The sequence below is a fragment of the Gavialis gangeticus genome, unplaced genomic scaffold (assembly GCF_001723915.1).
Source record: "Gavialis gangeticus isolate Ggan-Ray unplaced genomic scaffold, GavGan_comp1, whole genome shotgun sequence".
Lineage (NCBI taxonomy): Eukaryota > Metazoa > Chordata > Crocodylia > Gavialidae > Gavialis > Gavialis gangeticus.
The window spans coordinates 5,222,890-5,246,566 of record NW_017729026.1 but is presented as its reverse complement, the minus strand read 5'-3'; the positions used below and the strand labels follow the sequence as shown (position 1 = coordinate 5,246,566).

Here is a 23,677-nt window from a genome sequence, read left to right as displayed (position 1 = left end):
GGAGGCAGAAAGGGATCTTGGAGTCATTATGGACTCCAAGATGAACATGGGCTGACAATGTGAGGTCATGGTTGGCAGGGCTAACCGGACCTTGTTGTACATCCACAGGTGCATCTCTAGCAGGGCCAAGGAGGTGATCCTCCCCCTCTATGCGATGCTGGTCAGGCCACAGCTGGAGTACTGCGTCCAGTTCTGTGCGCCCCATTTCAGGAGGGATGTGGACAGCATTGAAAGGGTCCAGAGGAGGGCCACCCGCATGATCTGGGGACAATAGGGCAGACCCTACAATGAAAGACTGCAGGACCTAAACCTGTTCAGCCTTCACAAGAGAAGGCTGAGGGGGAACCTGGTGACAGTCTATAAACTCACTAGGGAGGACCAGAAGGGTTTGGGAGAGACCTTGTTTCCCCTAGCACCCCCTGGTATAACAAGGAATAATGGACACAAGTTATTGGAGAGTAGGTTTAGATTAGACATCTGCAAGAACTACTTCACTGTTAGGGTGGCTAGGAGCTGGAACCAACTTCTAAGGGAAGTGGTGCTGGCTTCTACTCTGGGGGTGTTTAAGAAGAGGCTTGATGCCTACCTGGCTGGACTCATTTGAGTCCAGTTTTTCTCCTGCCCAGGCGGGGGGTTGGACTTGAAGATCTACAAGGTCCCTTCCGACCCTCTTTCTATGATTCTATGACTCTATGATTACCTCTGCTCGACAGGGGAACCCGTGCTGGCCCCAGGAGTAGAGCCAACAGGCTCAAAGGGGCCTTGGGCATAGGGCCAGAAAGAATCAAAGATCCTGCCTCAAGGAGGAGAGAGGAACACAATCAGGCACAAAGAACATCCACGGAAGGGAGGCAGCCATGTTAAGACCTAGTGCCCTGCCAGAGGTTGACGTAAGTTTGGGGTATAGAGGAGGTTGAGCCCCATGGACATCCTGCGAGTGGAGTGATCATCCCTGAGGGGACCTTCAAAGCTATCCCCCCCACTGAAGTAACATCCAAAGATGTGGCAGGAAAGTTTGTGGGAGGCCAGAGGGACAATCGAAGCCCACCTTGGGGTACCCACAAAGCCAGAGAGTGTGCGCCCTCTACAGCATGGGCCAAGGCCACACGCGAGCGGGTGTTTGAAGCCAGGCAGGTGCACCAGTTTCCATGGAAACCTCAGCAGCAGCAGAGCTGTGACAGCACAGGCCAGGATGTCCATGGAGACTGGCCCCAGCAGCACTGGTAGGGCACGCAGCTGGGTGGGAAGCTGCTTCAGGGCTGGGCTGGGATCTTGCAGCAGTGACAGTATGGTCTGGATCCAGGGCACAGCTGTGATCCACTGCCCACATGCCTGAGCCAGGGGCATGCAGCCAGGGAATTGTGGCCCTGCCCTGGCTCTGGACCACTCTGTCACTGCTGCAAGATCCCAGCTGAGCCCCAGAGCAGCTCCCCACTCTGCCAGTGCTGCTGCCCTGCCAGTGCTGCTGGGGCTGATCTCCACGGACATCCTGGCCCATGCTGTCACAGCTCTGCTGCTGCTAGGGTCTCCATGGAAACTGGTCACAGCAATGTGAGCAAGGGCTGCTGGGTAATGGAGTCCAACTGCTGGCCAGATCCGTCATTTTGCCACCTCTGACTTATACCATCTACATACCTTACAGATGGTACTAAATAGTTGTCAAACAGTAGTATCCTGTGGTTAATACTGACCTGTGCCTGGGCTGGTAGGGTATCTCAGTATACTTTTCTCTGTTACATTCAATTTCATTATTTTGCTTGTGTGGCAGATGGTTATAAAGAACAGACATGAAGAATAAAGTATAAATGAAGCAGAGACTCCAAAGGACTAGCACAAGCCACCCCTATGGAATTTGCATGCTATATAAGCACATCTTCCCTCAGCCTTGATACACAGGCATCAAGCTGCACCTTCCTCTCTACAGTATAACAAAACCAAAATAGGAGGATTTCGTGTTTCCTGGATAGCTACAATGACAGTGCATCTACACAAGATGCTTTACTGTGCAGTAGAGCAATTTACTGCATAGTAAGCATCACCATCTACATGTGCAGTCTCTTATTGTGCAGTGATTTGCTCTACTCAGCAGTTAATTTGCAAATCCAAATGCAAATAGTAAATTAACTGCCAAGTAATTACTGAACAGTAAGGCAAATTTGCTCTTGGTCAGCCAGGCAGCAGGGGGTAGGAGATTGCTCCCTGCCCCTGAGAACTGCCTGCTTCCAGGGTAGGCTCCACCTCCAGAGCCCAGGTAGCTTGTTCCTTTGCCTTGGTAGCAAAGACCTCCCAACCCCCACTCCATGATCGTAACTGCAGAGCTGAGCTAGGATTGACCCATTGCATAGGGAGAGTTTCCTGCCGAGCCTGAAGCTAACTGGGATCTGCCCCAGACCAGGACAGTTCCTGGCTAGCCCCAAGCTGCACAGGGAAATCTTCACATACAACCTGGAGCTGGCTGGGGACTGTCCCATTTCAGGCAGTTCCCAGCCAGCTCTGGGTTGCATGTGCAGACTTCCCTGTGCAGCCTGGGACTGGCTGGGAACTGATCCAGTCTGGGGCAGGTCCCAGCCTCATAGCTTTTTATGACTCCTTTGCCCTGATTAGGAGATTGAGGCATGGGACTTGGAAATTGCTGCAGGGCAGGGGCAGGTTCCAGCCCTCTACCCCAATCTGCTGGTGGAGCTGACTGGGGAGCCAGGGCTAGGAGCTTCCTGCTGCTGGGGCAGAGGAACATTGCCCCCACTGGGGCTTCACCACCAAAGCCCACCCCAGCAGCAGGCAGCTCCTGGGAGCAGGGAGCAATCTCCCAATCCCTGCCAGGAGACAGCTGTCTCCTGGCCCCTTGCTCCCTGCCAGTTCCTGGGTTAGCACCCGGGGGGCTAGAGCTCCCCCTGACTGCTGTAAGAGGGCAGAACTGGGTGGGAGAAAATCTACTCCCAAATGCACACACATGTAGACACCTGCCCAGGGTCCGTTTACTCCAGAGTAAATCTGGAGTAAATTACTCTGGAGTAAACCCATGCTGCAGCATTTGCATGTGTAGACGTGCCCTGTATGAGGCAAAGTAGATAAATCTTGATGCTCCACAACAGTGCTTCTCAAACTATCTGATGTGGCGGACCGGCAATTTTTTTTCCAGTGGGCCAGGGACTGGTGCCCAGTTCAGCCGGTGGCAGCAACTGCATGTAACAGCGCTACACAAATGCACGACTGGCTGTTTCTTTCTCTTTCCTCTCCTCGCACAACGTGACATCACCTGGAGTGTTGGAACATATGAACTGTAGCGCAATGACATATCAATGTTATGCTTCTGAAAATATATTTTTCTTTCCTGGAAACTCGCTGCGGACAGGCGAATATATATTTCTTTCTTTCCTGGCAACTTGCTGCAGACTGGCAAATATATTTCTTTCTTTCCTGGCAACTCACTGTGGACCAGAGACCAGTGGCTCATGGACCACCACCAGTCCGTGGACCACCACTTTGAGAAGCACTGCTCTACAAGAGTGTTACTCTGTGGGCGCATCTACATGTGCCCCTATGATGTAATTGTTACCATGCTGTCATTTAGTACTTCCTTTTGAAAATGCTAAATGATGGTGCAATAACAGCCCATACTGTTATTACACTGCTGTAGTGATGCGCTATACTGAGGGAGCATGTCACTACAGTGACATAGTTGTGGCATCACGGCTTGTGCCCACCAATGCTACATTGCCATAGTGCATTGCTATAGTGACATGGCGTGACTTGTAGACGTGCCCATATAGAGCAGCTGATAAACCAGCTCTTTTCCTCAGTGGTTTCATAGTTTCATAGTTTCTAGGGTCGGAAGGGACCTGAGCAGATCATCTAGTCTGACCCCCTGCCATGGCAGGAAAGAGTACTGGGGTCAAATGACCCCAGTAAGGTGGTCATCCAACCTCCTCTTAAAAACCCCCAGGGTGGGAGCCTGCACCACCTCACTTGGAAGCTGGTTCCAGACCCTAGCCACCCTGACCGTGAAGTAGTGCCTCCTGATGTCCAACTTAAACCTTCCCTCCGCCAGCTTGTGACCATTGTTCCTGGTCACTCCTTGCGGCGCTCGGGGGAACAGGGACTCCCCCAGCGCCTGCTGATCCCCCCTAACCAGTTTATAACAGGCCACAAGATCCCCCCTCAGCCTTCTCTTTTGAAGGCTGAACAGGTTCAGGTCCCGCAACCTTTCCTCATAGGACCTACCCTGCTGTCCCTTGATCATACGAGTGGCCCTCCTCTGGACCCTCTCGATGCTGTCCACATCCCTCTTAAAGTGCGGCGCCCAGAACTGGACGCAGTACTCCAGCTGCGGCCTGACCAGTGCCGCATAGAGGGGGAGGATCACCTCCTTGGACCTGCTCGAGATGCATCTGTGGATGCACGACAAGGTGCAGTTGGCCTTCCTAGCCGCCTCCCCACATTGCCGACTCATGTTCATCTTGGAGTCAATAATGACTCCCAGATCCTTTTCCACCTCCGTGCTGACAAGAGGGGAGTTCCCCAGCCTGTATGTGTGGTGCCGATTGTTCCTCCCCAGGTGCATCACCTTACACTTGTCTGTGTTAAACCCCATCCTGTTCTCCTCCGCCCATCCTTGTAACCTATCTAGGTCCAACTGTAGCCTGTTGCTCCCCTCTATTGTGCCCACATCCCCCCACATCTTAGTGTCATCAGCAAACTTGAACAGGGTGCTTTGCACCCCCTCATCCAAATCACTGATGAAGATGTTGAACAGGGCAGGCCCAAGGACCGAGCCCTGTGGGACCCCACTTCCCACGTCCTTCCAGGTCGAGAAGGACCCATCCACTACCACCCTCTGGGTGCGACTCTCTAACCAGTTGGCGACCCATTGGACTGTATGGGTGTCTACGCCACTGTCCCCCAGCTTCCTAATGAGAATGGGGTGAGAGAGTACTCCTCCTGTCTTGTGTAGAATATAATGAGTCATATTGTGCCATCAGTTTGTAATGAGTCAATGGTAATGCTTAAAAACCAAAGGCACAGAAACAATGGGCATAATTCTGCTTGACCTACTGGATAGCCAAAGTGCAGCTTGTGACCAACTCCGACTTACCTGACTCAAGAATAGGAGTCATTCTGTTTCCCTTTTAGGGTGTAGAAGGTCCCCCATTATTGAATAGATAGAGACCTGTGTGTCTCTTGAGGCCAGTCCTATTCCTATAATGGGGGCACTAGCTCGGAGAAAGTAATGGAACCACCCATACACTTCAGCTAAGTAACTCAGAGTTGGTTGCAAATTATACTTTGGTCATCCACTAGGTGAAACAGAATTCTTCCCCATGTCTTCAATATGTCTTGTTTAGTACCTCATAGATTGTTGTCATGTGGCAACCTATAATGTCATAATTTAAATATAAATCCTATCAATCATGTTGAGATGCAGTAGTTGCATTAGTAATTTGCAAACTAATTCTAATTGTATAAGTTCTACAATTTTTCTTAGTAATGCCATTTTTCTGCTAGCTTAGTTGAAATGTTCTTTTTTCCTCTAAAACCAAATCAGAATGGCACTGTAGCAAATATCACTGCTCTTTCTATTCCTGTATGTGTTTAAGATGATGATCTAAACAATTTACATTTGAACAGCTCTAATTCCTGCTGATGTGGTTCTCCTTTACAACATAGATTACAAACCTGCTGAAGCTTAATTTATGTAAATGCTTCTTTCTTTTTCCCTACAGGAAGATAGTAATAGTTTTGGAAAGGGTCACATTTTTATGATTTTGTGCAGATATGTAAAGGGATTTGAACTAGTGCAAACCATACCCTTTTTCAGTACTGCATTGAACTGGCAATGGACCAAAACTTAAAGTCACAGCTCTGCATTCACTTATTGCCCAGATAAAAGTGCCAGTGAAGTCAATAAAAGGTGTGCATGAGTACAAACTGAGTAAAGAGTTCAGGATTTGAGCTATTATTCCAATAGTGTAAGTATGACGGGGGACCAGGGCAGTCATGCTAGGCACTGACTAAAGGTGGGGGAGGGATGACAAATATCAGCTGTCACCACAGTTGCACAAATGTACCAGTGGAATAACAGCAGCCAGAATTTGCCACTGCCCTAGACACCCAGCTTTTGGTTATGACTGTGGGTTATTCATAAGGCCATATTAAAATATGAATCTGATGTGAATCATAGGAAAGTTTGCTGCAGTAGGGAGATTAGACTCAACAATATTACAGAGAAAAAATAATTGATTTATAATGAAGATGAAGTAATAAAGATGAATGTTTGCTGTTCATAGTGGAGTAGTTCAGTGGAGAGACATGACATTGGAAAGAGAGCTGGGGAATAGCTATGCATTACTGAGGTGATAAGTAATTATTGTATTGATTTATAAAATGACATCCTCTTGAAGAGTTCAAAGGAGATGAGCAAACAGTTAAATGCTAGCTGATCAGAAAGTCAATGAGCTTATTTAAACCCAGGTGGAAGTATTAAAATGTCTTGAATTATGTATGTATGTATTCACAGGGTTGACAAGTATGTCCACAACCAGCCTATTTTCTTGGTTCCATAAAAACTGAGAAGCAAAATCAAGGTACCTAAGTAATTTGGGTTAATCCACGAGGGATTTGTCTTAAAGTCAAAAGGTGCCCATCCATCCAACATTTTCAACCTGTAAGAGTTTAAGGAAAATGTTTAACAAAGGTAACTCATAAAACTTTATATATGTGACCACATATTAATGTTTTAATTACATTGCATACTGTAGCTTACACAAGAGTTATTTAAGCAAGATTCTAAATTCCATATCCTGAGGAGAAGAGTTTACAAGTTTCCTTAACTTCATTATGTGTCATAGCCTTGTTTGTACCTGTGATTGCCACTTATAAATAAAAGTGAGGATTTCTTGACTCTACACACTTAAATGTCTTTCTGAAGCAATCAGCTTATCTTTCTGCCACATTTAAAACCTTCTTTTTAAAGCTGGTTTCTTTTCCCTTTTACTCAGTTGGTATGTTTGTGTGTATGAACTGATTTGATCAAGAATTATGAAGCCTAAGCAAAACTAGCAGAGAATACACATTTCTGAATTGAAGGGCTAATTTGTTAGTTTCAAGGGAGGAGCAGGTACTCTAATATAAATAGCAATCCTATTTTATACAACTTTTCCTCCTTTCCACCAGACAGTATACCATTTGAAATACTGTTTATGTTCAGTCATATTAATAAAGAAAATCTTACCTGAATGCTGCAAAACAAATGCTAAGGACCACATAATACACAGTGTAGAAAACTATCGTGCATATCAACAGATTCAGCAAAACAGCCTGTAAAGGATAAATTAAATTAAACCTATTGCCTTATCTGCATTGGTCAGAAAGGTCCTATACAAACATACTAAAATTACAGAATAAAAATTGATCATAGTTACAATATTATCATTTATGTTTAAAGTAGAATACTTGGACAGGATTTTTGTAATCACCTTGCATAAAGGCCCTGCTATGAGATAAAATGTTTGTTGAAGGGGGCTTGAAACAAACCGACTCCAAACATTTCTGTGCTTTCCCCTTCATTTTTAATATAAACTATATATTGTAGAATACTTCCTTTTTAGTTGTATGCCTTCAGACCAGCTATTCATAGAATCATAGAAAAATAAGGCTCCATTGGTCACATAGTCCAACTCCTTGCTCAGGGCGAAATCATCACTGTTTAAATAATATTGTTCAAGTGTTTGCCTAACCTGCTCCTAAAACTGTCCAAAGATGGAGGCCCCAGACAGAGCACCTCTAGGTAATCTGTTCCAATACTCCACCAGCTTCATATTGGGAGAGTTATTTCTAGGACAGAACCTAAGTTTCTCTTGTTGCAGTTTAAGAGCATTGCTTCTTGTCCTGTCCCTTGCAGACACAGAAAATAGTTTATCACCATCCCCTTTACAACTATCATCAGGTATTTAAATCTGTTATCAAATGCTGCCCTGCCCTGCCTCTATAGTAGGGAAGAAAGCAGAAGCTGGAGGAGGGAGAGGGAATCCAGAGATTCCAGCAGCAGCAGCAGTAGAGCAATGGGAGCCTGGGGGCCCCAAGTTAGCCTTTCACAATCTGCATGCACCCTCAGTCTGCCAGTTGGACAGCTCTGGCCTATGTTCTTATTTCTGTTGAATTCTCATGTGAAATTCACTTTCATTTGAATTCAGTCTCTTAGAAGGCAGAAAGCAGAGCAGGGTGGCACTTAGAAACAAACTTGTTTGGAAAAGCATAAGTTAGCACATTGCTAGCTATATCTCTCCATTCCCTTCAGAGGGAATTCACTCCTGACAGCCCTTACCCTGTCGTTGAGCTAGGAAATGTTGAATATGGACCTCATTCCTCTGTAGACATCTTTTTATAAACTCTACTAGATAGGTCTAGGAGTTTCTGACAAATTCCAAATGGTTTCAGATGTTTGGGAGCTTTTCAGCTGTACCCTGTTCTCTGGTCTCAGCTTGGGCAGTATTTTTGTTCTTTGCTGAAAACTGAAATTTTACTTTTGCCAAATTTTATTTGGCATTTATTTCAGTAAGTAGCTTTAAGATAAATCAGAATGGGATACAGGTGTCCTTAAGCTTCTTTCCATCTCAAGTTTTGCTGGACATATTCCAATAGTATTATAGATGAGTGCACTATTTTTTTGCAGAAGTCTTTTTAAAACCCTGCACTGTTCTCCTCTTTTCCATTGGTAACTCTAGGAATGTTTCAGGAATACATTGTGGTGCATTATTGAATAAGAAAGCTTTGCAAACTCTTTCTTACCAATATGACTTAAGTTTCTTATCAGCACATACTGAGGAGTGAAGCAGAGGCAAGTCATTATCCAGAGAAGCAATTGAATGTATTCAAATGCACGGTAATGTAAATGTGTGGTTATGTATGTGTGTGCCCTTTCCAGAAAAACAGAGCTGTTGCCTTCTGCTGCCAAGGTCTTTCCGGTAGTTTTGTAGAGATGAATGATTCTGATGACTATTTATTTTTATTTATTTATGTATTTATTTTGGGGGGGGAGTTAACTTATTGCTTTCCTGCAAGGTTTCTACAGTCTGAATTGGCTTGCTTGGACCAAGGCACCCAGCAGATTATTATCTTCACATACTCCCTCATGAATTTTGGAGAGCATCTTTTATAGAAAGCCTGTAGGAATCAAAATGAATCAAATTTTGAGAGCAGATCACTGGTCATGTGAACATCATTTTAGCCCTGCCAGTATCATAGTAGCTCTATTGGAAATCCTGTGGCAGAGCTGACAATTTTTCTGGCAAGTCTCAGCCGATAGTTTTTCAGTACTTATCTGCTAAGTCAACTGGCAGATTTTGGGCTTGCTGCCAAGGTAAGTTCATAGTAAGCTTTAACATCTTTCTCTAAAGCAACTTTTTTTTCTCCCTTTGATAACTGCTTCATCAAGGCTCTGGATAGTACTGCCGTAAGTGCTCTCCTTGGTAGGTGTTCAGTAATGGAGGTAAGTCTCATCAGTTGTAGTCAGAATCCATGGAATCCTGCATGGAAGACCAGGCTTTGGTTTTTAACCCAACAGTGCCATTATGGACTTGTGGTCTGTTTCTAATTAAAATCCAGGCTACATAAATATGCAGTGAGCCATTCCCAAGCCCAACTGACCACTGCAATTTCCTGTTCCATTTGTATGAGTGGCCGATGGTGTCTGTGAGGCTTCTTGATGATAATGCAACAGGTCACAGGTCTCCTTCTGGCTGTTTTAATGTGAACCAGGTCCTAGAACATATGAAGATGCAGCCATGGCTAACATTGCTAGATAGTTTACTGGGAGTTGTGCCAAAACATGTGGAGATGCCATTAGATCTTTATTTTTTAATGTGTTTTGTTGTGGGCTTCCCCTGATTCAAAGGTTTTGGCCATTAAGAAGCTCTCTTAAGAGTTTTGTTAGATGAGCTAAAATGTTCTGTCATACTCAAGAGCCTTCTTACAGAAGAAACATCTCAGAGACTGAGCCAAGCTGAATTCCCCATCTGCTAATTATGTGTCCTATCAACTTTATCTTCTATCCAGATTCATGTTTCCCATTCAGAGTGAGGCCAATTTACTGAAAGCATGTGAAATAAGGTCATTCATGTTTATCTTTATTGCTGCTGTTAGATAATATAGTATCTGTATGGTAAAGGACAGAAGGTAGCCAGGTCACAATGTGAAACATTATGTTTTGATAATGTTCTGCTGCTAAGGATATGTTGAATGGAAGCCGAGTGAAACTATAACTTCCAAATGGGTTGCTGAACAAAGTTAATGATGCAGATTCTTTAGTCAGGAAGATTTGCCAAAATCATGCTGTAGCAGCTAACTCTGACAATACTTTGATTTCTTATAATTAAGCCAATGTCTAGTTATCCACAAAAAACAGACATCTTTTTTGCTCATATTATATTAAATTGTGTAAGGTACACATACATAATAATTTTTCCATGGAGCTTTGGTACCAGGGTTGTCTTGTATACCAACCTATAGGCTCTTTTATCTGAAGAAATAGACCCTGTATCTTCTACTCTTTTTAAATCTTATTTTCTTTTTACTTAAATTATATTCTCTTTATTTTCTCAAGTGATCTCTAAGGATATGGGGATGGCTCCGTTATCAAAAGGGAGTTTTTGATAATGAAACAGGTAGTTATCTGTGTTAGTTTGAAGTCAGGCAGAAGTCTATAAGATTTGCACCTTATAGACTAACTCAATCTGAGATATACATAGTTAGAGCTGATGAAATCAGTTAGAGCTGTGCTGATTTCATCAGGTGCTGTGCAAGGACATGTATAGAAAAGTGTATAAAATGGCAGTAGTAACTTGAATGCAAAAGGCAGGAAGGGAAGGAGGGGAAAGGGGAAGCGGGGCAAAGCTGGGAGAGGCAAGCAAGCAAGCAATAAGTCCCTAGGAAAAAAGGGGGCGCAAAAACGAATCCAGGTAATGGGATAAGAATCCATAGTCCCTGTTTAATCACACTTCACCCAATCCACTGTGGATGATTTCTTGTTCCTCAATTTACTGTTCAAATTGTTTTTTAAAGTTTTTCTGCCTAAGAACAGCTACTCTGAGATCAATCCAAGTTGGTTAAAGTATCCTGCCACAGACCTTTGTTTCTTTCTGGAGCTTCTGACAGATTGGTGTTACTCTATTCTGGTGTTCAATTTCTTTAAGAAATATGTGGTGTCTTTCAAGTAGCTAACAGCTCCAGTGGCACACAACAGAGTCAACATACCCAGAAACTCCCTTTGTCGTGGTGCTAACACCAGAGATGATGGGGGATCCTGGGTTGCCAGGTCTGTGGATCTTGGATAATAAGTAAAAGTTGTCAGGCCTTGGCTCCCAGGAGGTAGAAGCAGTAATCCTATCCTGTGTTTGCTAAAGTAGATCCTTAATAGTCTATCTAGTTCATTTTGGCATTGCTCTGTGGGGTCCTCAGTCAGAAGTTTGTAAAACTCTCTGTTGTAAAGTTGTCTCTTGACTTCCTGTATGTATGATGTTTTGTACATGATAACAGTGGCATCCCCTTATCAGCCCGTTGCATGATAATATCCAGGTTGTTTTTACAGCTGAGTATGACTATTTGTTCTGCAGGATTGAGGTTGTAACATAAATGGTGTTGTTTTTTGGCATTCTCAGGCTGCGTCTACACAAGAAATGCTGACTGCACAGTAGTTTGTTACTACTCCACAACAGCTTGTTACTACTGCATAGTAGCATCGCATGACACAAAACATGTGATGCTTGCACAGTAATAATGAGCTACTGCATAGTCAGCATCACCAAAAAGCCATCCGAGGATGCTACTGCACAGTAACAAGAGTTACTGCAACTGTGCATGTGTGTCATGGAATGGCTGTAGAATGCTTTTAGGGGGCCGAATACATGATAAATGTAACTTTGATCTGTGCCCTTTGTTCATATGGATTTCTTGCTTGCTTGTTTGCTGCTCTCAGTACTGTCCTCTCTTCCTTTCTCCCCTCCCTGCCTCCCTTTTTGCCTTTTGTAGTCAAATCACTCTCTCCATTTTATACACTGTTCTATTCATGTCCTTCTACAGCATCTGATGAAGTGAGCTTGAGCTCATGAGAGCTTATGCTATGTATCTCTCTATAAGATGCAAATCTACCCTACCTTCTTCCTGTTCTTGATAACACCCATTTCATTTTGCACTCCCTTAATAGCTTTATGAACCCTGCCAAGATATATAGTATTGTTTGGTTCTTGCTACTGTTTCATTCCTGTTCCTCCCCAAGGTATAGTTATTAAAGAGTGGTAACCTTGCTAGTGGAGTTGTTAGTTCTTGTGTTATTCATGTAACTCATGGAAAAACTTTCTGCCCCTTCTCCAGTCTTCCACAGAACTGGCCATAAACATCTAATGTAATGTTTTTAGACACACATAAAATCTTATTGGTCTTCTTAGACCATATGCAGGTGTCTTGGAACTACAGTGAATGCTGCATCAGTATAAATTTTAAGGTTTTAACTACATATGTCCGTGCTTATGTGCCAAGATAGTGTTTTATCATGGGCATACTTTCTAAAAATAAAACCTATGGCCATCCAACATCTTGACAGATGAAAGGAAAGGTGACAAAATCAGTCAGTCAATGGTGCTTGGCAGTGGTGTGGGAGAAGAGCTGGATGTGCAACCAGCAAGCCTTCCCACAGTGGCTACAGGTCCACTTGCCAGTTGGAGGTTGAAGCATATTCTGCTTCCTGGCTCAACTGTGGGCCTCATCTTGGGATAATTTCTGGATAATTTCCATTACTCTCAGTGATCTGGATGATATTCCAAGAAACCCTTGTTCATGGCCCCTTTCTTTGGCATCTTTTACCTAACAGCGTTGGTATCCATTTCACAGTGATTTGCCATGTCTTCTACAGTTTTTCATTTCTCCCTCCAAACTTCTTTGGCATTCTGATCTCTAGCTGTATATTGTTCTGAAATGTAAACTAGGTCCAACTGCTTCTTTCACAATTGTGTATTTATTGTGATAGTATTGTCTCAGGCACTCTCCCCCAATGCTGCAAGTAAGTAAATCACACTGCTGTTTCTTTATGGTTTCATATGTCTTTATAGTTTTTGCTAAAGGGAGTCCTAGATTGGCCTGAAGCTGTGTTTATAAAGTGGTGTCTCTTATGTCTACAACTGTCCTGTCTCTTATTAGGTTTTCTGTTCATACTTCACATTTGCAATATGAACCAAGATGCTGAATTGCAGAAATAAAAGCTCCAGATGTTTTGTTTCCCTTCTTTCTTGTACTTCCTATTAAAATTGACTCTTTCCTGCATTGTCTGCCTATAAAATTGGTCATAAAAGCCCTTTTCACTTTTTCTTGCTTTTTCTCCTTAGTGAGGACTGGGGCACACAAGATGTTATTAGCAGCAGTATCTATTAAATCAGTGTACTCTTGTACTTTCTGTATTAAACCAGAAGCCACTGATATTATTCAAATCTCTGGTTCCAGCAAACTCAGTTATCAAAATTAAAAGCCTAACAGAGTTTAGGGATTCCATTGCTGCACTGACATGGAGCTGTGTCTTCTTATTGCTGCAGTTTTCACAGGTATCTTCAAAGCTTTTTCCATATTTAACCACTCACTCATCCCTGTGTCCATCAGGGAGAGGTTTCTTCTTCCTACATTTCTTCTTCAGAGGGAAAGGGATTCACTCACTTACAGAAACACATAGCATGACAACATAAACAAGAATGGTTAGCCTTTAAACTGGAATTAGAGCCCCTCTCCTAGATATCAACTTCCCCTTGTAACACATCCTGATCCTCTCTCACTACTGTCCTCCTCTCTAAAACTGCTCCACAACAAGCATACTAACGATAAATGTAGCCTTCATGATATGTGGCTGCTTTGTACTGCTCTAGAGTAGGATGAGACAACAAAGTGGCTTTAAAAAAGCAAATCTAAAACCTTAAGCTTGACACTTGATGCGGACACTTTTTTTCTTAGAGAAAATGTCAATATTGTGTCACAAAGTTACACACTGAACTTTTGTAAGTTTTAGCATTTTCCATTCTCTGACAAGAGGAAAGTGAAAAGGTTTCAATGGTCATTTTCATGAAATCAAAAATCTGGTTTGCCATAAGAAAATCGTGAGGGCAGAATTATGAGCTCTAGTTTTATGCTGCCTATCCTTAAACAATTAGAAATATCATATGGAAACATTCAGTTTAGTTTAGATTTTTTTTTTGTGTACATATAAAGAATTGTTATTTAAAAACAAAAATTCCACTATAGGAATTGCCATAGTGGATCAGATCTGCAGTTGAGCTAATCCAATATCCTATCTCTAACAGTGGCCAGAACAAGATGCCTCGGAGGAATGCTTAAGTAGGCAGCTATGGGATAATCTGTCCCTAATATAGCTCTCCTCTCGATCTCTAATAGCTAGAGATTGTCTTAAGCCCTGAAGCACAAGGTTTAACATACTTCTGAAAACAATTTGTAATTAATTATGATAGTCCTAGATATTCTTGATAGCCATATAAAAATCCATTTGTTTAAATCCTGCTGAATTCTTGTTCTCAGGGGTCTTATATGGCAATGAGTTCCACAGTTTAATGACACAATTTTATCATCTTTAACTTCCCACTCTTAATCTTATTAAATTTTTCTTTGTGAAAGAGAGAGAAATTCCCAGTCAACCTTTTCTATATCACAAATTGTTTTATGTTCCCTATATAAAAGGTGCACCTCCCTGTTTATATTTTTTCAAGAGTAAATAATCCCAATATTTCTTTAGATGAGAATATTTTATAGGTCTGCCATTTTTGTTATACTTTTCCAAACCTTTGCCAGTTGTACAATTAAAAAACAAGGCAATTTACAAATTACAAATTATAAGAAAAGTCTATATTAATAAAGAAGACAGTAAACAGGTTATTGATGTTTATATAACAAGTTATACAGCCTAAAAATCATTAAGCAATTCAGTTTATCCAGGGCTAGATTATATTTCACTTTCTAGGTAAACAAATGGATTTAGGTGCCTACATGTAAGTCTATTCCACCCTGCTCAAGTCCCCGTAAAACCATTAATGCAAAAGGTGGGTGGTTTCTCCTCCTCCTAACTACTTCTTTGTGACTCAGTCTTAAAGGCAATATGATCTGTGTTACAAAAGTGTTACATTCATAGATTTTCAGGATTTGAACAGGATGCAGTAGAATCCAAAGGCACTTACATGCCTAATAGGTGGAGTAAAACCTGGACCTCAGTGTCTATATTTTGCATTGCAAAGATCCTTAGGCCTTATCCTAAATATAAAAAATTGCTAGGTTGTTTCATTTATCCCTAAAGCAAGAGTTAAGTTTAAATTAAAAAGAAATCCAAATATATTCAAGAATTGAAATACCTATTAAAAAAATCTGTATACAGCCTTAATTCTGTCCTGTAGTTAAAACAAGATGGGATGAATTAACATACAATTTAACCTAATCTGGGTCTACAAACACTGTTATGCATTAATTGTTATTTCATGCTTATTGCCTCACCATGTTATTGTATTGCTGGAGTTAAAAGTTGTTTTGTGTGCTTTAAATGTGCATTTCAGTATCTTAATAGGTTTGAATTTCCTTTAGATTCAATTTTAACTCTAAATTATATATTTGGTAACAGTCAGCTTATGTGTTCTGATCTGAGTACTGTAATTACTGAATTCTTGAAAAAAAACACTTCTAAGAGGCCCACAAACATTAACTCATATCAGCATTATGTCATGGATACTGCATAGTCATGGACCCCATTTTAAACAACTGAAGATTTCTACAGATCAGTAGCATATCTAAAAGGAGTGGGTGAACAAGGCTCTGGCTCCTAGTGCCCATTTAGAAGGCATACCAGCCTGGTGGCCCCTAGGAAGCCTGTAGCATGGTGCTGCTGTATCTGGTATGTAGGGAACCTATGCCCATCCACAGCAGCCTGAGCCCATGCTGCGGTAGCAGCTGCCACCAGTTTGAGGAGTCTGGGTAAAACTATCCTGCCCTTCCACCCCACCTTGCTTTGCCCAGGGCACCAAACAAGTGTACTATACCTCTGATACAGGTTATTTCCATCCCCTGGATCTGTCATTGTATTTCATTCTCACTTATTGTATAAAACAGTTGTCTTAAAGATATGTGGGTAGAATCTGGCACAGATTTAGATCCAAAAAAAAAAAAGAATTTTAGTGTTTCACTTCCACCTGGCTCTTATTTTGGATAGGGAAACTAACTCCTGTTGACACTCAACTTGTCCAGGGGAAGGAAGAGAATGACTCTTGTTGCTTATCGCTGGATCATAAATCTGAGAAGGGAGATGACCTGAGAACTAGACAATGCTCTAAAGATTTTTCACATGTATTACATTAAACAGTCACTGGATACAATACCAAAAGTATTGAATTCTGTCATTTATACGTTATTTGAAGGTATACGATGAATTATATTAGGGATGATTTGGGACTATATTTTCAGAGATGTTGACAAGTGGCACAACTTCTTTCTTTTATTTAGTTTTGTACAGATATTGCTAAAACAATACAACAAAATGGAAAATAAATTCTATATAATATAATAATACAATTGTATTTTTGTTAAAAGCTTACAATATGATTATATATTTTACCATCTTTCTCTTGTTTAGTTTAGTTATTAACAGAACCTGTGTACTTAATATTAAACATGAAAACTGTAGTCTGTATTTTCATTTCTTAGTCTCCTCAGAGACCACACTGACTGACTTATTAGTTAAAACTTCTTTTTCTTGGAAAGAAAATGATAATTCCATACAATTTTATTTGTATTAAATAAATTCATTTCTTTGATGCATCACCTTCAAGATGTATGGAAAAGTGATATAATTCTCTCCCCCAACCAAAAGTTTCAATTCAAGCAGTACATTCTAAAAATCTGACTAGCCAGTCTAAATGGCAGATAAATAATTACCACAGCATAAAATGGATTAGCAGGTCACCAAATGATCTCAGGAAGCACTGGATATCAGCAGACAGTATATTGTAGAGGTGGCACTCTTTGTTTTTGGAAGAATGGTCAACATGCCCTTCTCTGTGGAAACTTCCAGGGCTCTGCCACAATTGTAGCTGTTTAATTTGACAGGGAGACAAATGTGTTAAGGCACCGCATATTTCAGATGACCTGAAAAATTGCTTTTAGGTTATGCTGTGCTCCCAACAAATTAACAGCCTGAGATTAATTTTTACTAATCAAAAAGTCATGCCCACTTTGCTAAATAATACTCATCTCAGGTGACAGAGTCCAGATAAGTCAGTGGAAAGATTTTTATGTGCATCTGCAATGTTTTTTGAATAATGATGAAGGGTCAAATAGAGTACAAAGGGCACTCAACTTCCACAATGTTCATTTATATAAGGGTCATGATAATAGTTAGGAAAAAAGCTGTAATAAAATGATGGAGTTGTTAAAAAAACTCTCAATAATCATAACACTACTCCTTTCACTGATTTATTTGAAATTTGGCTGAAGTACCACAGACTATGCCTAATGATAAATGACAGTATTAATTAAGTGTGTGGGGTGTAGAGTATCTAACAAGAGTGTCTATCTTATTTAGTAACTTTAATAATGATCTAAAGCATGAATAAATCACATTTTCAGTTGTTTGTGTTTACATATTTCACTAAGTGAGACCAGAAATAATGCAAAGACACCTAGGGAGAGTACAAATAAAAGACAAGATCCTATAATTTGCTGAGTACTTAAACATGATAAGCACACTCATTTATCACTAGGGTCAATTGAGTTCAATTGACATTGGTGGGACATGGATAGTCTTATACCTTATTATAACAGTATATTTTTATACCTCCAATAATATATAGAATATCTATTTATAACATCTGATGAAGTCACACCTACAAAATCTAATGCTTTTCTGGATGAGTTAGTTTCTAAGGCACAGACATTCAAAAAGCCTCTGGCAGAAGTGCTCCAACTATTGTGCTTTACTTAAAGTGCTATAAGTTAGAGCAGAGGTTCTCAGGCTGTGGTCTGCGGACCACCACTGGTCCACGAGCTCCATTCAGGTGGTCAGCAGAAAAGTGACCTAAGGCTAAACCTGACAAACATTACACTCGACTTCCCAGAACTTTGCTCAAAAAAACAGGCACAACCATCGCATTAGAAAGGTAAGATTAGTGATATTAAAATATGAGCTGTTTGCTTTGATTTGTAGAACAAAAATAAAGTTTATTAAGTGGTCCATCAAGACCCTTAGCAATTTTCAAGTGGCCCACAAAAAAGAAGTTTGAGAACCACTGAGTTAGAGCATGAGCGAACCGAACAGATGTTTGCTGTTCAGTGAGGGGGGACTCAGAACCTGTTCACCCTGGCTGCCAGGGGCACTCCCGCACACCTCTCAGGAGGCTGCCTGAGTGGTCCCTCTCCCCAGTCCTACCCCCTCTAGCAGTTGGTGACTGTCAGCAGACCCCAAACTCCTCTCCCTGCAGTGCCCCCAGTTGGGCTTCACTGTGCTGCACTGTGGCATGGCCCGGCAGGGGCAGACTTGGGAAGAGAGACTCTGGAACCCTTCCCCAGCAGCCCCCCACTCACTAGGCAGTGATGTGCTGCTGTCTGGCCAAGAGAACCCTTCCTCTGCAGCCCACCCCCCCAATGCAGCCCCCCGGCCACCACACTGTGGCATGTTGCTGGCTAGAGCAGCTATGAGGGGAGTGGAGAAACCCCAGATCCCTCTACCTGAAGCTCTGCTGCCCAGGCTGCATCATGGCGCTGCTCAGCAGGGACACCTGCAGAGGAAAAGAACATAGAGCTCTTCCCTGCAGTGCACCCCCCTTGCCAAGCAACCGTTTACCACTGCCTGGCCTGAGCTTCTGTGGAGGAAAAGACCCCAAAGCCCTTCCTGTGCAGCCTCCCTGGCTGGGCTGAGGTGCACCATGGGGCCAGGGTGGCTGCAGGGAAAAAACACCTGCCCTTCTCCCACCCCCTGCACCTCCTAGCAAGGCTGTGCACTAGGCTGGAATCAGAGGCTGTCACTGACTAGGGTCAGTGAAATCTACAGGGGCAGGACCAGCCCCGGATTGGCCAGAGCAAGTTAGCTGTACCTGAGGCAAGACCACAGCCCTGCACAATGCCACCTGGGATAGCGGCAACCTCGGTCTAAGTTAAACCTCAATGGGATCTGGCACAGATGTTAAAAAAGTATTCTAACAGAAAAGTGCTTTAGATTAGTACGCATCCATCCAGGGTTGACTTAGAGTATGATCCACCATTTTTGAAGCGTTCTAATTGCTGTGAATGTCTCTTCAGTTACAACTTTAGAGCACTTTCTTCCTTCTTAAGGTGCAATATGTGTAAAGTTTACTTAGCCTGAAGTGCCACACTGCCATGCCTTCTGCTAAAAAGGAGACTGAGAGGCTACTTGATTACATTGGTTAAGTATCTTATGGGCAGAAAACACAAGGTCTTTAACCTAGTAGAGAACACACAAGAAGAGACTGGATGTTATAGCCAGAGAGACTGAAATTAGTAATAGGGCATACATATTAGCAGCAATAGTGATTAACCAGTGGAATAAATTGCCAAGTTAAATGGTGGATTCGCCATATCTTCCTGTCCAGAAGCTAAAAGTAGAAGCCTTTATAGAAGATACACTTACATCAAACATGATTTAATGGACAAGGGTAAATGGATGGAATACTATAGTCAGTGTTGCACAGGTGATTAGATTAGATAATCTAATGATACCTTCTGTCCTAAAATCTACAAAAGTTTGAGTTAAAAAGCACAGAGCACTTTACAGAATATTAGCAGACATAAGTGTAGTATGAACCTAGTGGACTGCTTTTCAGTTTTACGTTCGTCTAGTCCATGAAAGAAGCATAAAAGGAAATATGTTCTCTCATGCATGGAGCTTTCCCCTACAAAAACTATTATGGTATGGTAGGACACAAAATGAAAAAACAGTTTGATCATTCCTAGATTATAACTTTGTGCACCAGATAAAATTAAAAATACTCCTATGCCACCTACCAAACCCAACAACAAATTAGACTCCTTCAACTGTATGCAAGGTTGGGGTGAAAGTTTAAAATGCCCGGTACCACCTCTTGACCCTATTTTAAATCACAGTTGGTTAAATGTCCCTTTTGATCAGTTCCATTCCAAGTAGAACTCCAATTTTTTTTGTATGTATTAATACCGTTTGACTTCACAACCTCACTTGAAAGTCTATGTACCATGCAACAAAAAATAGCACATCCCCACTGCCAGAGCTGAAACACAAACTTTACAGAGTTTTATTCTAAGTTTGCATTATCTAATTGGTATGCATGCCATGGAGTTCTCTACATTTATCTTCTACCCCTCTCTTAGCAGCTAAATTCTGATATGTGCAGCTGTAAAGTTGTACCATAATAAAGGTCATGAGACTTGTCACTTAAGTGAAAATAACAGCTTTGCAAGAAGGGTGTAATCTTATTATTTATTGATCTCTAATTATACTAGATGAAATCCTGGTCCCATTGAAGTCATCAAACTTCAATTGATTTCAGTATGGTTAAAATGTTGCCCTTTGCTCTTTTTATATCCCATGCTACTGCTTAAGGGATGAGGTAGTCCGTCAGAGGTTAAGCTTGCATGCACATGCATATAAATACAAATATATGCATATAGATCTAGATATGTATGTATATGAACGCATTTATATTCATACATATATATGTTACATTTAAAGTGGGAAGAGCTATGACATAAGGTATGTGAATGTTAGAAGCACCTGTTAAATAAATGATAGCAATAGTTTAAACTCTAGAAATTCTAGATATATTACATTCTATATATTTTTAAAAATAGTTTTGAAAACTAACAAAAAAAATCTGATTTTAAACTTCTCAAGCATTTCTTCTGTTTATTGAAAATCCAACCTTTTTAATATGTAATTTCTTTGAAAACCAGAGATAAATTATAAGTTGTTAGGGTTAGTTATTATATAACAACACAGTTTAAGGAAAGAATGGAAGAAATTCAGTGGAATTCTGGTAAGATCAAGTTTAGGATTTGATTCGATACATACATATGCTTTGTAAATGTTATATATTTAGAATCAGACTTATGTTGTACTTGCTACCAGAACTATAAATGATGTGGTAGTATACTTTTCAGTTAATTATTCAGGAGCAATTTACTGGAAAATAGACTGTTAGAATAAAGGCAATTGTTTTTTAAATACCTGCTGTAATGGACTAATACGATAAGTACTATACAGTGACCTAAAATGTAATACAAACTTGATTCTCTTTACCTTGGTGTCAGCAGTTTTGATCTTGAGAGCCATATACACATCATGAGTAAAAGGAATGATGCAGTTATGTCCCTTATGTCAGTATTAGCTGGAAGAAGCAGCTATTTTTCACTCAAGAAGCCCACTTGTAGATGCAGTTTAGGACAGAGTAAAGCAGCATTATTGGATTAAACTAAACTGAGACAGGAGCCATCTGTGAGCCAACTATAAGCTGCTGTAGACCAAACAAAAAATCCTTACCAGCTCATTAAATGCTCATACTGTTTGTAGATAGAGTCAACCAAGTCATGTCTGAAATATGATTTTATCATTTTGACATAATGCTGTGAATAGAAATATTATTTCCTGCTTTCTATTTTTTCTCTGCAATGTTATTTGATTTCACTTCCTAGGTGCATCTACACAAGATGCTTACTGCGGAGCACTGCAGTAAAGTGTCACTGTCTATGTAGTGGTGCTATTAAGCTGGAGTAAACTAATTCACTCTGCCAGAGGATAGTACTGCCCAACAGAAGTACTATTCTATAGCAGAGTTATTTACTCCACCACAGCGCACAGCGTAGATGGTGACCAGGGCTGGCTGAGACACAAGGGTGCTGCCTGCTGGCTAGTCCCAAACTGTAGCACCCTCATGACCCAGCCAGCCCCTCCACAGCACATTGAGCCAGAGGTGAGCACTTTCAGGCTGGCAAGCTGAGCCTCCGGGCCCCTGGGTAAATGTGTCAATGCTGAGCGTGGTAGCAGTAAACTCTGGCACAAACTGCACTGGAGTTTATTGTGTCACATTGATACCATGTGCAGATGCATCCCCCAGCAGTTGTATATTTCCCTTTACTCCAATTGGTTCTAAAATTGAATTTTATAATTCCTTTGACTCTAAAATTAGAGAACTACATTGTTCCTTACATTCCTTGGTAGCAGTTCTCTGGTGACCAGCATTTTCTTACAACAGATATAATTCACATTTAATCAGGTACAAATAGATTATGCCATATTAAGAACTGCTAGTCCAATGATGCTACTTTTCTCTTTATTATGAATCTCTTGCTGTGTTGTTTAGGTGCAGTGGAATTTAACAGGCTGTATAGTAAATACAACTATTACTGAGCATTTCTTTAATGGATTTGGGTTTGAATATTAACAGACAGATGACAGGTTGGTATAATGTAATGTTTTCTGTAGGATGAGAAGTCCTTCTGGTGTATATAATTTCGTGTTTTAAATATAGTAAGGGAAAATGTTAATGCTTTTTATAAACATTCCTCTCCAGCACAAGGTCTGTGCATTGTTTATAGACTATATTGAGGATTTAAGTGATCTCTAAAGGAATAGGTTGTAAACAAGCAATAACCTGAAGTTAATTCACTTAAACTGTTGCAACAATCACACATAGAAAATTAATTTCTTAAAATCAATAGTGAATTAGACTGTAGTAATCTAAGGCTGTTTGAAACAGAGCAAAGGGTAATGTTTATCAACTTATTTATTCAGTAGGAAACAATTCAACCAGCCCAAGTTATAGACTAGGATTTTCAGTTTCAGTTTAACCTAAGGAATGTAGGTGCTTGGGTCTCTTGAAGTGCTGGAAGTTGGTACCTAACATACTTGCCCTACTCTGAAAATCCCAGGTTCAATCTATTTAGCCTAGTGTCATATGCCAATATTTTTAGTAAGACAGATGCCATGATAGGCTTAGAAATACCAATTATTTATAGAGTGCTTTGGATCCTCAAAGACTTCATAAACAATATGCATATGCTGCCACTGAGATGACTGCAAATAGGGGGAAACACGGATTGCTAGTTAGCAGCAAGGATAGGGGAGAAATCTTAGCCAATGATTCTTATGACCTTCTCCTCATGTGTTTGTAAGTGTCCATATAGAATCCATGTCTTGTCTTCCTTGAAATATCTTACAGTACTAATTTCAGTGTGTTTAAGTCTGTGCAGTGCAAGAAACACTTCCTTGCCTTCTCAACATTCAGCACACTGAACATTTTGATGAAAATAGCACAGATCCATATTTATACCGGATCTTAAACAATTTATATTTAAATTATATCCATTTGTCCTTTTGCCTCTCATTCTGTAGTTAAGAACTTTGAACAATCCAAAAGGTAGGGATTGTAACATAAAGAATATTATCCCTCTGGTGTCCCTGCTTTCATGATGAAATCAACAGAATCGTGATAGCACAGACCATGCTATTGTTACCAACTGGGAATGTGAAGTGGGGGAAATTGTGTGTGACTGACCTAAAATGTTGAGTAAGCCATTCAATAGAAAGCTTGCAAAAATGATGTCTCTGTATTCGTGCTATCCATAAAACATCCACAGAAGAATGAAGTATCTACATTTGATAGCTTCTAAG

The 23,677-nt window shown here is 41.1% G+C and overlaps 1 protein-coding gene across 2 annotated transcripts in view; it reads right to left on the bottom strand.

Annotated features, from left to right (window-relative positions):
- Positions 1–23,677, bottom strand: part of TMEM244 (transmembrane protein 244) — a 103,717-nt gene that overhangs the window by 18,953 nt on the left and 61,087 nt on the right. The window contains exon 2 of one of the 2 annotated variants that reach the window (XM_019520297.1): positions 6,586–6,659. The exons of the other annotated variant lie outside the window; for it this stretch is intronic. Within the exon in view, the coding sequence (XP_019375842.1) occupies positions 6,586–6,652 (67 nt within the window). The 5' untranslated portion in view covers positions 6,653–6,659. The remainder of the gene's footprint in view (positions 1–6,585; positions 6,660–23,677) is intronic. 2 annotated transcript variants of the gene reach the window in all.